Source organism: Mollisia scopiformis, assembly GCF_001500285.1.
Source record: "Mollisia scopiformis unplaced genomic scaffold LY89scaffold_17, whole genome shotgun sequence".
Lineage (NCBI taxonomy): Eukaryota > Fungi > Ascomycota > Leotiomycetes > Helotiales > Mollisiaceae > Mollisia > Mollisia scopiformis.
In genome coordinates this window covers 567,009-580,562 of record NW_017263597.1, presented here as the reverse complement: position 1 = coordinate 580,562, position 13,554 = coordinate 567,009, and the positions used below count along the sequence as shown (strand labels likewise).

Below are 13,554 nucleotides of genomic sequence, written 5' to 3'. Positions count from 1 at the left end.
GCCGTGGAAGCTCCGAACTCCCCTTTTGTTTTTGTTCACGTCAATTAAATCGTGGACATATTGTTTTGGTTTCACCCCTGTTTGAATTCCTGATCCGAGACTTTGGAAGTAAATGTCAACTGATTCACAGAGGCCATATTGGAGGAAGAATCCCATCATTGATGATTATATGTTCTGCGAGATGTTTTGGAAAGCGAATGTGCCACGTCCACGTGGCAGTCAGTGGCAGACCTTAAAAAAGACCTAGCGTCATCCACAAGTTCCCTGGGACATGTTGAAAGTAACTCACCTGCGCCGGATATTGTAGTGGATGACAAGGATTGTCTGCGAATGTCATGCTTGGGTTTACGCCTTGCATATCTCCAGCGGGAGGGAGGGATGTTTCCGTCGGGACCCCAGATGATTAGGTTCCGCGCGGCTGGCGAGATATTGCATAATGTAATTGGACTGCTATATTTTGGTCTTGGGACGAACACCCTCTTACCAATGCCTCGGATTGGTATCTTCGATAACACTGGCCGCAGTGTAACCACCCGACGACAAAGTGGGACAATGCTCCAGGCACGCTACTCAAAATGGCAAGGTCGATGGATCATGTCCCTATTCTGCAGCAAGCTCTGGACACACCATCGCATGTGAGCCGCTGCTCTGGATATCCTCGAGTCTTGTACCCATGTCGATAGGTAGAAAGTGTGGGAATGAGCAATGGTGTGTCAGAGAGCGGATGGAGCGGGTTGAGAGTTTATTCTTGCCCATATGATGAGTGTCAAGGTCTGGCATTTGGGAAAATTCACTCAGGGTGGCCCAAAATGCCCCTCTGTTTAGGTATAAGAAGAGGGCCAATTGCTCTCCTGGCCTCGTCAGAAGTCCTTCGCACTGAGGCCACTGAATACTACCTCTCCCTATTGCTTTTACAAGAGGCACTACGTTCTATCATCTTACCCTATGAAGTCAAACACCTCGGCTACAGCTAAATAGTCAACTAAGGAGAAACCTCTTTGCTCTCTAGTCAACTCCTTCACTATCCTTCCTGCTTTCAGCCGCAGCACCCAACCTCAAGCATGATGAAGTCAACTCCGGATATTCTACCTACTACGGCTATCAATATGGTGTCTGGCTTTCCTCCAGTACGCTTGTTGATTCTCCTCATCTTTCTATCAATCATTTTCGTAACTGCAAGTCTTCAAGCCTACAAACGTCATCGAGAAGCCCGCCAATATTACAAACTTTTTGGTTGCCGCCAACCTCCTCTCGAGAATGCCTATGACCCTCTTGGAATCAGCAAGATCATCCGGTCAACGAAGATTTTCCTCAAGAAGCAGTCTCTTCTTACAGCAATCAAGCTCTTCTCCGAATATGGCAACACCTACACCTCTCGTGTCTTTACTTCCAGAGTCGTCTTTACCTGCGATCCTCGAAATATCAGACAAATCTTGGTTACTGGATTCGCCGACTGGGAAAGCAGCCCTCTTCGCGGTCATCTATTCAAGCCCCTCTTAGCACACAGCATATTCCAACTTGATGGACCTCGCTGGAAGGCTACCAGAGACACATATCGACATCAAGCACGTTTCTCCAACCTACGCTCTATCATAGACGTCAGTCGACAAGAGAAGAGCGTTCAAAATCTTCTGAACTGCATCCCTGATAGCAAACCATTCGACTTGTCCGTGCTGTTTCGTCACCTCATGATGGACCTCACAACTGGATTCTGCCTGGGAGATTCAGCAAACTCGCTTACCACGTACCAAACAGAGGAGAAGAAAGTGTTTGCCGAAGCCATCACAGATATTCAGCACCGAATTGCCACTGGAGGATTTGTCGGCCCTCTCTCACGTTTCATGAGTAAGAAGCAAATGCGTATCGACACGGAGATCATCCATCGCTTCGTTGGAAAGTATATCGACGCTACGTTGGCTAGACTGATTCCTTACGATAGAGTTGACCAGAAGAGTTACGAACCGGAGGGCTATAACATGCTTGACGCTCTTGCAGAGTTTAGCAGGGACAAGATCGAGCTTCGAGACTACGTCACAACGATTCTGATCGCTGGCACTGAATCAACGTCAAGTCTTATGTCATCGGTGTTGTACCTGCTTGCACGGAACGAACATGTTTTCCTTAAGCTGAGACAAAGTATTCTGGAGATTATTGGTCGTGAGCCTCCAACGCTCGCACAGATTAAGGGGCTTGCTTACTTGCGCTGTGTACTCAATGAAGGTTCGTCACTAACTCTCAACTCTTGTAACATCACTCCTGCTTTCTTCCTTCCCAATCTCTTTGGGCAACTTACTCTGGCTGTTTCGTCACTCTCCCTTTCTTTCTTCCTTCTTCTTAATTTCATTGCACAATTTACGCTGACATACCTTCTGCGCAGCACTTCGCTTCTATCCTCCGGTCCCAATCAACGCTCGTATTGCCAATACATCCACCACGTTACCCGTTGGAGGTGGCTCAGATGGTAACTCACCAGTCTACATCCACAAAGGACAGAAGATAGTATTTTCCTCCTTCGCTATCCACCGTTCGGAGGAAGTCTACGGCAGCGATGCATTGGTTTTCAAGCCCGAGAGATGGGAGAATGTCGAAGCGTTGAAAGAGCGGGGTGGTTCCTTCTTCCCTTTCCTCTTGGGTCCCAGAGCTTGTCCTGGTCGTAAGTTCAGCTTTCTCCTCTTGACTCGCTAAGAAGAAAGCAGCATGATGGCTAATGCTTTGTGATAGAGCAATATGCGCTCCAGGAGACAAGCTATGTCATCATCCGGCTCTTGCAGACTTTCAAGGAGATCAAACCCCGCGACTCAAGACCTTGGAAGGAGCACATGGGTTTGAATCTCAGGAATGACAATGGATGCTGGTTGGAGGTTGTCAGGGACGAGGAAGCCATTGCTTGATTTGATTTTCGGTGCGAGCTATGGCGTTGGAGTTGGTGGACGCTTGGTAACGAAGATACTCTCTTTTCTTCTCTTGGATTTTAGAACTCCGGTAGTATCGTGGTTTACCTCTGCTATTGGAATTTGGCTTGAATTTATCAACGTTGCTTTTTAGGAAATGATATTTAGATGATAGATGAGCAGACGAGTACTTAAGGAATATTTTTAAAGTTGCTTGGGAAGTTGGCAGAACCCAGTGTCGACCATTCAAATCTCGATTATGTCCTCTTCTATACCCTCGGTCACAATCTGGGGCACAGGAGTTGTTTACGGACTAAACTTACCGCATCAACTTACGAAAGCGAAGAACGTTCTGCAAATCAGGTTTTAGCAATGACCGTATCTTGTGAATTGTTGCCACTCGCTATTATTCTCTTGCTCGCTTTCGCTCTCCTCTCGTATGGGAGCATCTTTGACTTCAAGTGCGTCTCACTTTTTCTGCCTAAGCTGAATGTAGCTTAGAATTTGCAATCTTCCTTCGAGATTACGGTGGGTCGAAGATATGCTTAACTCATCCCAGGTGCCACCTGCTCCAGGGTCATCATGGATGCTGCAGGATTGAAGCCTTTTGTCTTCATTCGAGAGACTATTGCCAAGCGAACAAGTTTTAGATGTTGGTCGACTGTAAGCTCTACAACACAGTCATTTGCGAGACGAGCTTCATCTTCATATCCGTGACAATACTTCTAGATCATTTGATTTCCAGCTTCCCTCCTTCTGTTGCGGTTTGGTCTCTTTATTTACGAAGCGGTTACACCTTCAAGTCTCTCTCTTTGGCGAGTGGCATGTGTCCAAATACGTCTTTCTCAATGTCTCACAAGTATCATGCTATCTTCAAATCGAACGGCTTCCTTATCTCGTGTAAAGTAACCTATTGCAAGCTGAACAAGGATGTGACCTCGCCCGTCTTATGACTTCGCAACTTAGCGCTGTAGTTCTGGATGTCTAGCATATGACGATGCGGCGTACTGCGCCAAGATAGCATAAACTCCGGTACCGAACAAGGTCTCAAAAGATGATCCATCCCCGCAAAAGCAACCTCGTTATTAAGACGCATCCCGGCATGAAGCTATTGATCAGCATCCGGCATCGGCAGTCTCCAATACAGTAAGCCGAGTCACTAAACTAGCCCCCGCAGCAACCACCAAGACTTTCTTTTGTTTACTTTTCACCTCCCCCCATCCGTGCATCCGCTTCCCTCAAAACACAGTCTCAACCCCTCGATTTCTACCCCACTGTCTCACATGGCCGTCGCCCAACTGACCCGGAAATGGTGGCCCTCGCTCCAGTCAGTGTCGCATCCATCGTAATCGGCTTCATCTCCTTCTCTTTCACACTCGCGATCTGGCTCCATGCATTCTGGGAATCCTTCGTAACAATAGGCCAAGCGCCCGAACAGCTCCAAGACGCTCTTTCCACCCTCCGACAAGCACTATACGAAGAGCGCGAATACCTAAAACGCAAACGGCGGCGGGGGAACGATAAAGAGGAAGGGCGATCCTCGTCGAAGAATCGGCCCACGATATACTACGAAGGCGGGCCGACGAAAGTTATCAATGATGCGGTCAAGGATTTGATACGGGAGTTCAAGGCGTACGAGCGCCCGTTTTTGGAAACGGAGCATACGGGCAGAGAGAAAGAGCTGGAGTGGAGTTTTGATGCCACACAGCAGTATTATAAGAGTGATTTTGTGCATAGGGTGTTGTGGTTGAGGAGCAAGGGAGGGGTGGAGACTATTGCGGAGAAGTTGCAAAAGATCCAGACCAGGAGGATTGCGGTCGAGGTTACGGAGATGCACTTTCAGATGAGTGATATGATGGGTCTGGTTAGGGATCAAGAAGGGAGGCTGAGGGCTATTGAAGAGAGGTTACAAATGTCTAGGGTGGGATGGGATGAATTGAGGCGGAATTAGAAGGGAGACTATATACCATTGCATTGAACGGCGTTGGGGAAAATCAGGCATGCATTTATTTTGGGCTTTGGCTTTGCAAAGGTAAGCTGATAATATACATAGTGCGCAGGTAATTCTGCTATGGTATCTCGAGAGAAACTCCGAAATCAGTCATCCTCCTGCACCAACTCCTTGATCTCCGAAGAATCGAGAAGACCACCAGCCAAGTCGTTATGAACCGAAACTCCTGAAGCACGCACGCCGTTCGCAACTCCTTTTCCGCTAACGCCGCCATCTTGCATCCAGAAATCAACTTCGTCTACGATATCGTACACAATGTCCTCCACGATCTGCTCATCATAGCGCTCACCGACTGCTCGAAGCTTGTTGAGTTCTAGGGTTTTTGTAGCAGGTTGATCGTTGCCAATCATGTCTACTTCGTCGTCTTGATCCTCAAATCCTGGAGGTGGATACCAGAAATCCGGTCCAAAGTTAACCTCTGCAGCACCACCACGGAAGACAGACACTGCTGGGTAATAGCCTAGCATGCCATCGTCCAAACCCTCTCTAGCTCCTACTTGTGGCAATGGCTTCGAAGCTGGTGGAAGGAATGCAAGAAGGTCGGTGAAGGGGGTTCCCATCAGTTGTCCATTCTTGTAGACTTTGATGCTCGAATACGGGAGGGTGCGGAGAGCAGGGACTAGATGTGTTGGACCTGGTTCTTGACCAGCACCGAATCCACCAGAGGAAGATACGACTGGTGAGGGGTTCATCAGTTCTTCAAGTTCCTTGCAGGAGTGATACTCGATCTGCTCGAAGTATAGGTGTGCCTTGAAACGAATTGGGACTCGATCGCGGATGATGTCTGCTCGCTCAATGCTCGTATTTCCTTCGTCTGCCAAATCCACTGCGGGGTTATACTGGCCTTCGACGACCTTTCGATGAAGCGACTCAGATGGAAGGTTGATTTCGAGGCCAATCACATCTCCCTCACGAATATCCTCTCCTGGTGGGAAGAAATCCTTTGGTCGAGACATGTGAACCTTTTGACCCCGAACATCTCGAAGGCCGTAGCTATAAGCATCAAATCCGACTGGTGCATCCAATGTAGCTTCACGTCTTGCCCAACCCATGCGAACATGGCCGTTGTCCGGACCAGCATGCGCGTCGCTATGCTTTCGCTTTGGAATACCACTTGTGATCTTGCATTCCCAATAGAATCTACCTTCGCGTACGCAGACGTTGCCCTTAGCCATTCGGAAACCCTTGTCTGTGGTGATGTGTCTGCCGCCTTCATCAAGGAACATGTGTGTAGAAGTATCTTCGAAGTTCAGTCGGGGGTTAAAGGGTTCGCTTTCAGATTGACGGTAATAGAGAGAGGATGGAAATGCAGGATCAGCAATGCAATGGGTGTAATGGAAGTTCTTCTTGTTGTAGACACTGAAGCTATTAGCATAGAATTGCCATGGAATTGAGGAACATACTGGTCAGTAGTCTCATTGAACTGGACTGATGTGCCATCTGGAGCGATCTTTGCATGCGCAGGAATAAATATTGGACCTCGAGGAGCTTCGAAGTCTGTGGATTTTGGTGGAGGGAGTTTGTATCGAATTGGCGCAAGATCGCTTTCAGTCTTCTTGCTCTTCGAAGTGCTTGCCTTGGGATCTGGAGTTGCTCTCGCGCTGGTGTCTGGTGCAAGGGAACCTGCCTTGGATTCGCGCTTCTTCAAGGACTCCTTCTTTGTTCGCGAGGCGCGTTCATGAGCGAGGGGCGCATTGTCCTTGGACTTGAAATCGGGGTTCAATGGGGAGGAGACTGCAGGTTGATGATCATCGTCGAGTGCGCGCTTTGTCGGAATGGACAGCGAATTCGATCCTGGAGGGGTAGCCTCTCTTGCAGGAGAAGCCGTTCCTGTAGACATTTTAGCAATCCTGCTGCTGCGCCGAAGGGCAAGAGGCGGAGCAGAAGGCTTAGGCGGTTCGACATTCTTGAAGCGAGCCATTTTGGTGCACGGTCTTTTTTTGTGTCGGTGTTATCTCCGTTAACTCCGATGGTGGTGGGGGAAGACCTTCAGACGAAGATATTTGGAAAATTTCGGACGACAAGCTAGTCAAAAAATTCACTACTGATAGACAATTGATAAGATAGGAATATAAGATAAGAGAATTTCCAAGAACTCGCTTTCACTTCGGCAACAAAATAAGGCCCATCCCGAAAGCTTTTTTTCATAATTTCAAGTAAATGTAGAGACCATACGCTTACTCAAGCCATGATATGATTTCTTCTTCACTGTGCTGCTCGTACCGACTTTGGAAATAGGTATTATTATAATCTCGAGATGGAAACATTGAGGAAATTCTCTCCAAGTACAAATACTTCTCAATTATCGAGTCTACGGCTTTTCCAGTTTCCTGAATTGTTAACTATGGACTCCCACCCACAAACACTGCCTTTGTATGGCTTCGTGCGTTAGTCAGTCCTTTGTCAATGTCTACACTTGATTCTGGATATTAGAAGTCTTGAAGGATGGATTTTGAAAGCCTTAAGGTCAGTGCAATAAGGCTTTAACTGTTCATATAAAGAGACAGAGCCACAAGCATATTTGCTGAATCGATCCCTCTCTTTCCTAAGTAGCCCTCAAAAGGATAATTAAGCACACCCAACACGTCAAAACAGTAAACCGCTTTCACAGATCAATTATTCGTTTTATTATTTGGTTTTTGTGTACTAAGAAGACAAAAATGTAAGGAGTCGAGCTCGGTTACTTTACGTGGCTGATTCGCCTACAACGGACGATGGAACGTCAAAGAAAAAGTTCCATGATAATTAAATATTCTCGACAAGCAATCCTTTAATTAATGTACGATAGATACAAAATAGGAAACAAAAGCAAAAGAAATCTCCCTCGGGTGGGCTCGAACCACCAACCTCTCGATCTCTCTTGCATCTTTCGATGCTTAACAGTCGAACGCGCTAGCCAATTGCGCCACGAGGGACTTTGGCTGTTATTGAGGGCGAGAATGCTTATTAAAATCCATAATCTTACGTATATATCCGTGCTCGCTTTCGGCGATTACTATCCGACGCTAGGCTTTTAGAGCAATTTAGATATCTTCACCTCACTCAAACAAAACCTCTTCTTGACTTCTTTTGCGTAGAAGTTTCCAGATACTCTCCTATTGACTTAATATATTCTCACATGTTAGCTCAAGGTTCGACTCGTATTGCCCTTTGCTCAGTCCTCACTCATTGAGAGGCGCCTCCCTCCATGTCAGTGCGTTCTGTCTTCCACGTACAATTTTCTATGTTAATGAATGGAGGAATACAAGTGCTATGCATCTCAATTATTTCATTCATATTCCCCGCTACTTTAAATTGCTGCTCTGCTATACTTTGATTGTCTTGCAGTTGTTGTAGATGGGTTGGGCCTGCCGTTTGCTCACGTGATATATTTGAATACCTAGGTAGCAGCTGTTGCCTCTCCGTGCTTCCGTGTTGACGTGACATTTTCCAGGTACTTCAACAAGTATTGGAAACATAATGTCAGCAAGTGATTTTACCAGTCCCGTTCTTGAAGCCTTCAAGCGAGGATTAATGGTCCCCAGACCAGCAATTGCTGAGGTCTCTAGGAGAATCCTCACCACCGAACAGTAACTCCTCTATTCCAGCCTAAGCAATGATACACACCATTTCTCCTTCCGTGGACGAAGTCTGATACCATGAGGATGCTTGGCAGTCGAGATTGAACATTCCTTTATGCGATTTCGAAACCTTCCGTATCACGCAGGAAGCCAGCAAAATACGCCGAAGGTAGATCTCTCAGCATCCAACATCCACAACTACGCAATACTTCCTTTGAAAATGGTTCAGAGGATTTATTCATCCGGTATATAATGCCCGGCACATCTACTTGTCTGTTTCTTTCCACATTCTAGACCACATCCAGCCAAAATGCAGTTCACCACCACGATTCTCCTCGCTTGCGCTTCCGTTGCCTCTGCGCAATACACTTGGGGAGACTGGGGTGCAATGAACCCATGTGCTGTGAGTATCTCAATCCTTATGAATGACCATCGCTGACTCTCCCAGCAACCATGCTTTGCATCAGCCTACCCAGGAACTTCAAGTTCATGGTCCAGCCACTGTGCTTCGCAGACTCTTCTCAATAACTGCATCAAATCATCTTGCTCAACCATGACTGCCGTCCAGACCAGTGCTTCTGCTGCGCAATCAGCTCAATGTTCGGCGTTCAGTAGCTGCTCAACTGTACAGGATGTTTGTACTTACGCCTATCCTTGGTGGGGTGGATGGAGTGCCTGGGGATGGGACGGACCATATCATGATGGCATGTATACCGTCACTACCGACGCTCAAACCACAGGATTGACGACTAGAACTGTCACATCAGCTGTCAGCGGAGTTACATCGACTGCCACTCAAACAGCTACCCTTGTCGCGGCTGCAGTCGCTTCAACCACTAATGCCGCCGCTACGGCGACTGCGACTCATAACGCAGGATCGAGTCGTGGTGTCAATGCTGCTGGAGCTCTCATCGGCGCTGCTATTGTTGCTATGATAGCTATGTAACCGATATTTGAGAGTTATCTGGAGCTTGTTGACTCACGATTGATGACTTCAATGAGCAATGAATGAGTGGTGGGGTAAGAAAGATTGGTATAGATTTGTAGGCATTTCTACCGAGGTGCGCACTTTACGGCATTCGACTTGGGAGTCTGGGAGTATTTAGACCTCTGCTTTTACAGGTTTGCATTTCCCGGCTGTTGTACCATATTATCTAGTTCTATCCATCACTTCTTTTCCGTCGAGCTTGAATAGAGTCCCGCCGATCGAGTCCCGATCTTCTTGAAATTATTGTGGTATTTTGCTTCCTGTCTTCATCTTTCTTTGCTTGCTAGATCTTGGCTTTACATCTCCTAACCGCCCCTTCGAAGCCAGTCCCGGCCACCAGCTTGTGTCTCTTTGCTACATATTTCTGGTGATAGTGGGTCCAAGTTGGTCTCAAGTGTGTCAAAGTTCTGGCTGATGACGCCCTATCATCCGGTGATCTTGCTGTATACTGAACTGTGGCCTTCTGATCTGTTAAAATTGTCCGAAGGCCCGTCCGCAGGTCTTGGATCTGGACCCGTTCAATGATGGCCTTCGAAGAAGTCCTTCGTTATTCGATGTAGTACGAATACACGAAATCTAAGAGCTGAGGTCTCAATGTGGCGACAAAGCTTCACATCAAGCTGCGACTGCATCGCTCTCAACTTCTTGAGTATTCAAGTTGTACCGACTAGATTGCATTAGCTTCTTCATTTTGTAGGACATCAATCTACTCACCATACTGGACAGGTTCCAGAAACATGTTTCAGCCAAGGATCGACGCATTTAGGATGAAATTTATGGTCGCACGGGAGAAGTCGAACTTCCTCGCTTTCGACGAAGTCCTCTAAGCAGATGGAACAACTCGAATCCTCTTGAGGGATTTTATTTGTTGGAGTAGATGTACCCGAAGCAATGTTTGTCTTGGAACTTCTGATCTCGGTCACAGCCGTGATGTCCCCATCGACGACCGGCTGCATGTCTGAATTCGTATTTGGTCCATCCTCAACACGCTCTTCCAATTCAACATCTTTCGTCCTGCTCTCCTCGAACCTCACAATCGGCAGATTCTCCACAACACTCTTCGCAAGTCCCGGCGCACGGCTCCTGCTCGATCGTCGCCTAGGGATCACGATCCTCGTAGTCGCGAATCCAGGCGTCCAAGAAGTTCTATAGTAGCCAACACACATCAAAGCAAAGAACAAGAACACAACCAGCGAGATCAAACTGATCCCGACCGTAATCCCAAGTCCAGATCCAGAACCTATGCCCGATGGATCCCGGCGAGGAAAGTGTTTACCGGCTGAAAGCAAGACCGGCATTTTAACCGTGAAGGAGACGAAGCTTGTGGAGACTGGTACGTCAAGAGTTTCAGAGAATTTGTATGGGGGTATTGGGATCTTATACCACGTTTCAGTGAGTGTAATATAAAGCTTGAGCCCCATTCAGCTTTCCAAGCATCGCGGGGAGGACCAGAATGCTCATGCGCCTCATTGCTCAGTACGTACACGATCGACAGGAGGGCGCGGGGAGCACGTGTGTGAGATATAGTGGTGAGACTCTGTTGTACAAATATATTGTATGCGAGAGAGATACACCTCATCCTGGTCTGAGAGGTGTTTGCGCGCGTTGGGAGAGTCTGGAAGCACGGCTGCTTGTGAGGCTGGGGGCTAGGCGCCAGAATGACGATTTGTCCAGTACTATCAGTCGGGTGAATCTGAACGTATCTTGTGATACGTGCCGTGATTATGACTTTTCCATGCGGTAGTTCGTATAAGCAACAGCCTGATTCTGGGTGCATAGCCTTGCTGCAAATAAGCGATATCGCTTTCAAGGCTGTATTTTGAGGCGATAATATATTGCGGAAGCCATGAGATCAATTGGAAAGAGGTGATCATGCTTCTACTATGTACATCAATGAATTACTCATGTTCTCAAAGTGCTGAGGAGGCCAAAAATAAATCTGTCACGTGACGTCTCCAAGCTCAGATGCGGTTCACTCAGGAACACAATGCTGTAATGTATCTAGTTGTGTAGAAATACAAAACTCTTTCAGTTGGATCAACTTAGGAACAAATTAATCGACATTAATTGCATCGAATGCGATCCCGTGAAACCTGCTCCTCCCCTTTTTGCTTCCACCAGCTCGCTTGTCGGCAAAATGCCCAAACATTGTCCCGATGACTCTTTCCTGAATCGAATTCTCTGTTTACACAAACACTGCTAGATGTAGTGAAATAGCACTTTCTGTGCCATCCAATCACAGCTGTTGTAGCTCAGTGGTGTGAGTAGAAAGTATCCACTATCATACATAGTAAAAGCTAATATCAAGATAGAGAGTGTGGGATTGCAGATCCTACGGTCAAGAGTTCGAACCTCTTCGACAGCTATAAAAATATTTTTTTTTGGCTCTTTTCCCTAAGTTTTCTTCTCCCTCTTATCGGACTTCTTGGATCCAAGGATTTGTACTGTTGGTATTCTTTTTTAATCTTCTTAATACCTCAATGCCAGAGCCCACAACCTGGAATGGAAAACTTCACTTTCGAAAGTTTGTACTTCATACATTCGCGTTTTGTCATAGTAGCACGAATTTAGTCTCTTTATGAGATTTATTCTGAAGTGCAGCTTAGAAATTCTAAAGCAAGTTGTTCCCGTTTCTATTAAAGACTGATTTCATTGGTCTCAAAAAGCTTTCGTTCTGGATTCGCGAAAAAGTTGAGTTGCATAATTTGATAGTCCTCCACTGAGCAAATAACAGACGTAGCTCATATTCACAAAATAAACTCCATGCTTTGCACCTCTACTCGGCTAGTTTCGAGCTTGAAAAATCAAGATAATTGGCTGAGAAAGTCACTATTTCAATCCTACCTTCCTCTTTCCTAAAAAAGTAGAATAGTCGTTTCGCTTTTTCGCTCTCTCTTCCCCCTTTTCTTACTGATCCATCTTCATATCACTAATTTAGCATCTGAAACCGTCCAAATGTCATTTATCATCCAGCAGAAGTCAATGAGTGAGTTCATATGCAAATTTAGCATGCTCTTTTTCACGATATTTAGCCTGGAAGGTTTCTAATCACATGTCACGTGAATCACCTGGTGGCATATTTAGCCATGCCCACTTTGGGAATATCCTCCATTACTCTGCTAACAGAGTTTACTTTGGGTCTAGAAGCAAGTTGTGATGAAAGTTGCTGAAATGCTAGACAAAGTGTCCCAGACAAGAGAGGATTTTGGATAGTCCAGAAATCGCGTCCGCAGATGGGACATTCGCAAACGCAAAGAAGTCAAAAATGACAAAAATATTCAGACAATAAAACCATTCAAACAAAATATTCACATTTAGTAGTCTTTTGGATTATCACATCCAGACTCATCCATTTGAAATACTATCCCAACACCTGGCTTCATACAAACATCGAAAAAAATATTCTGCCTGAACCCAAAATCAGGCACAAATGCATGAAAACCTCCTCTACCGGGGACCCATCAACAGGCCTTCCGTAGACCTGGCCCGGCCTTGGTCGACATGCAACAGAAATCCAACATCGTGAAGTCTCGGCGGGCCTCCAGATGGCCTCCCGCATAAAAGACAGTGTCATCATGGAAAAAAGTCGCATCTAGAGCGGGCGGACGCTATGAAACGGTGAACCTTATTCTGCCCATGCTGTGGGGTCATGCGCTGGCTGCCCCTTGCAAAGCTGGATGTGAGTGCGAGGTAAAGAACGGAGTGAATATGTCGTGAGCATTTTTGGGACTTGATTTTTGTTTCAGTGCAGAGGAATTGATAGCATTTGAATTGTTGATATGAGTAGCTATGAGAAAAGTTTGATGTTCGTGGGAAATATTCCGAATTGCCTGAAATAGATGAGAGGACCAAAGTGGCGCTTCTCATTGGGTGGTGCAGGGGTGGATGTCGGGCGTTTGTTGCACGTCGTTCGCCACAACCTGACATCTTGTTGCTCGTCGCAATCCGGCTACAGAATCCCGGTGTTTGGAAAGGGGGGCTTGGGAGAATATCGAGTCACATGATTGTTTGCATGGTGGGGAGGCTTCGAACATCTCAGAAGCTCTATTCTTAAACTTTAGCAGGCTATATATGATCTGTGGAAGATTGTGTAGATTTCTGGCT

At 46.5% G+C, this 13,554-nt stretch overlaps 5 protein-coding genes and 2 non-coding genes across 7 annotated transcripts; 4 read left to right on the top strand and 3 right to left on the bottom strand.

Annotated features, from left to right (window-relative positions):
* Positions 1–1,106: 1,106 nt before the first annotated feature.
* LY89DRAFT_590033 (putative cytochrome P450 oxidoreductase) lies at positions 1,107–2,891 on the top strand (the record flags this gene model as incomplete). The annotated part of the gene is made up of 3 exons (XM_018209570.1): positions 1,107–2,220; positions 2,378–2,653; positions 2,722–2,891. The coding sequence occupies 3 exons, from the start codon at positions 1,107–1,109 to the stop codon at positions 2,889–2,891; spliced, it is 1,560 nt and encodes a 519-aa protein (XP_018068691.1).
* Positions 2,892–4,093: 1,202 nt separating this feature from the next.
* On the top strand, positions 4,094–4,915 carry LY89DRAFT_136013 (uncharacterized protein). Its single transcript, XM_018205275.1, has one exon. It carries the CDS (start codon positions 4,201–4,203, stop codon positions 4,840–4,842), a length of 642 nt encoding a protein of 213 aa, XP_018068690.1. The 5' UTR covers positions 4,094–4,200; the 3' UTR covers positions 4,843–4,915.
* LY89DRAFT_686816 (uncharacterized protein) lies at positions 4,815–6,756 on the bottom strand. Its single transcript, XM_018215369.1, has 2 exons — positions 6,306–6,756; positions 4,815–6,261 (listed from the first exon to the last, which is right to left on the bottom strand). Exons 1-2 carry the CDS (start codon positions 6,740–6,742, stop codon positions 4,989–4,991), a joined length of 1,710 nt encoding a protein of 569 aa, XP_018068689.1. The 5' UTR covers positions 6,743–6,756; the 3' UTR covers positions 4,815–4,988.
* Positions 6,757–7,721: 965 nt separating this feature from the next.
* LY89DRAFT_t46 lies at positions 7,722–7,817 on the bottom strand. The gene has a single exon. It is a non-coding gene; the product is annotated as a tRNA-Asn (tRNA).
* Positions 7,818–8,772: 955 nt separating this feature from the next.
* LY89DRAFT_736378 (uncharacterized protein) lies at positions 8,773–9,408 on the top strand (the record flags this gene model as incomplete). Its single annotated transcript, XM_018220115.1, has 2 exons — positions 8,773–8,865; positions 8,911–9,408. 2 exons carry the CDS (start codon positions 8,773–8,775, stop codon positions 9,406–9,408), a joined length of 591 nt encoding a protein of 196 aa, XP_018068688.1.
* Positions 9,409–10,065: 657 nt separating this feature from the next.
* LY89DRAFT_752304 (uncharacterized protein) lies at positions 10,066–10,784 on the bottom strand (the record flags this gene model as incomplete). Its single annotated transcript, XM_018221247.1, has 2 exons — positions 10,165–10,784; positions 10,066–10,117 (listed from the first exon to the last, which is right to left on the bottom strand). The coding sequence occupies exons 1-2, from the start codon at positions 10,746–10,748 to the stop codon at positions 10,066–10,068; spliced, it is 636 nt and encodes a 211-aa protein (XP_018068687.1). The 5' UTR covers positions 10,749–10,784.
* Positions 10,785–11,691: 907 nt separating this feature from the next.
* Positions 11,692–11,815, top strand: LY89DRAFT_t51. Its single transcript has one exon. It is a non-coding gene; the product is annotated as a tRNA-Asp (tRNA).
* The last annotated feature ends 1,739 nt before the right edge of the window (positions 11,816–13,554 follow it).

Bases quoted from the DNA above. Each gene is read 5' to 3' on its own strand.
- LY89DRAFT_136013 (XM_018205275.1), top strand. From the start codon at position 4,201: ATGGTGGCCCTCGCTCCAGTCAGTGTCGCATCCATCGTAATCGGCTTC.
- LY89DRAFT_686816 (XM_018215369.1), bottom strand. From the start codon at position 6,742: ATGTCTACAGGAACGGCTTCTCCTGCAAGAGAGGCTACCCCTCCAGGA. The intron at 6,262-6,305 runs GTATGTTCCTCA...TAATAGCTTCAG, and splicing joins TTCAATGAGACTACTGACCA to TGTCTACAACAAGAAGAACT.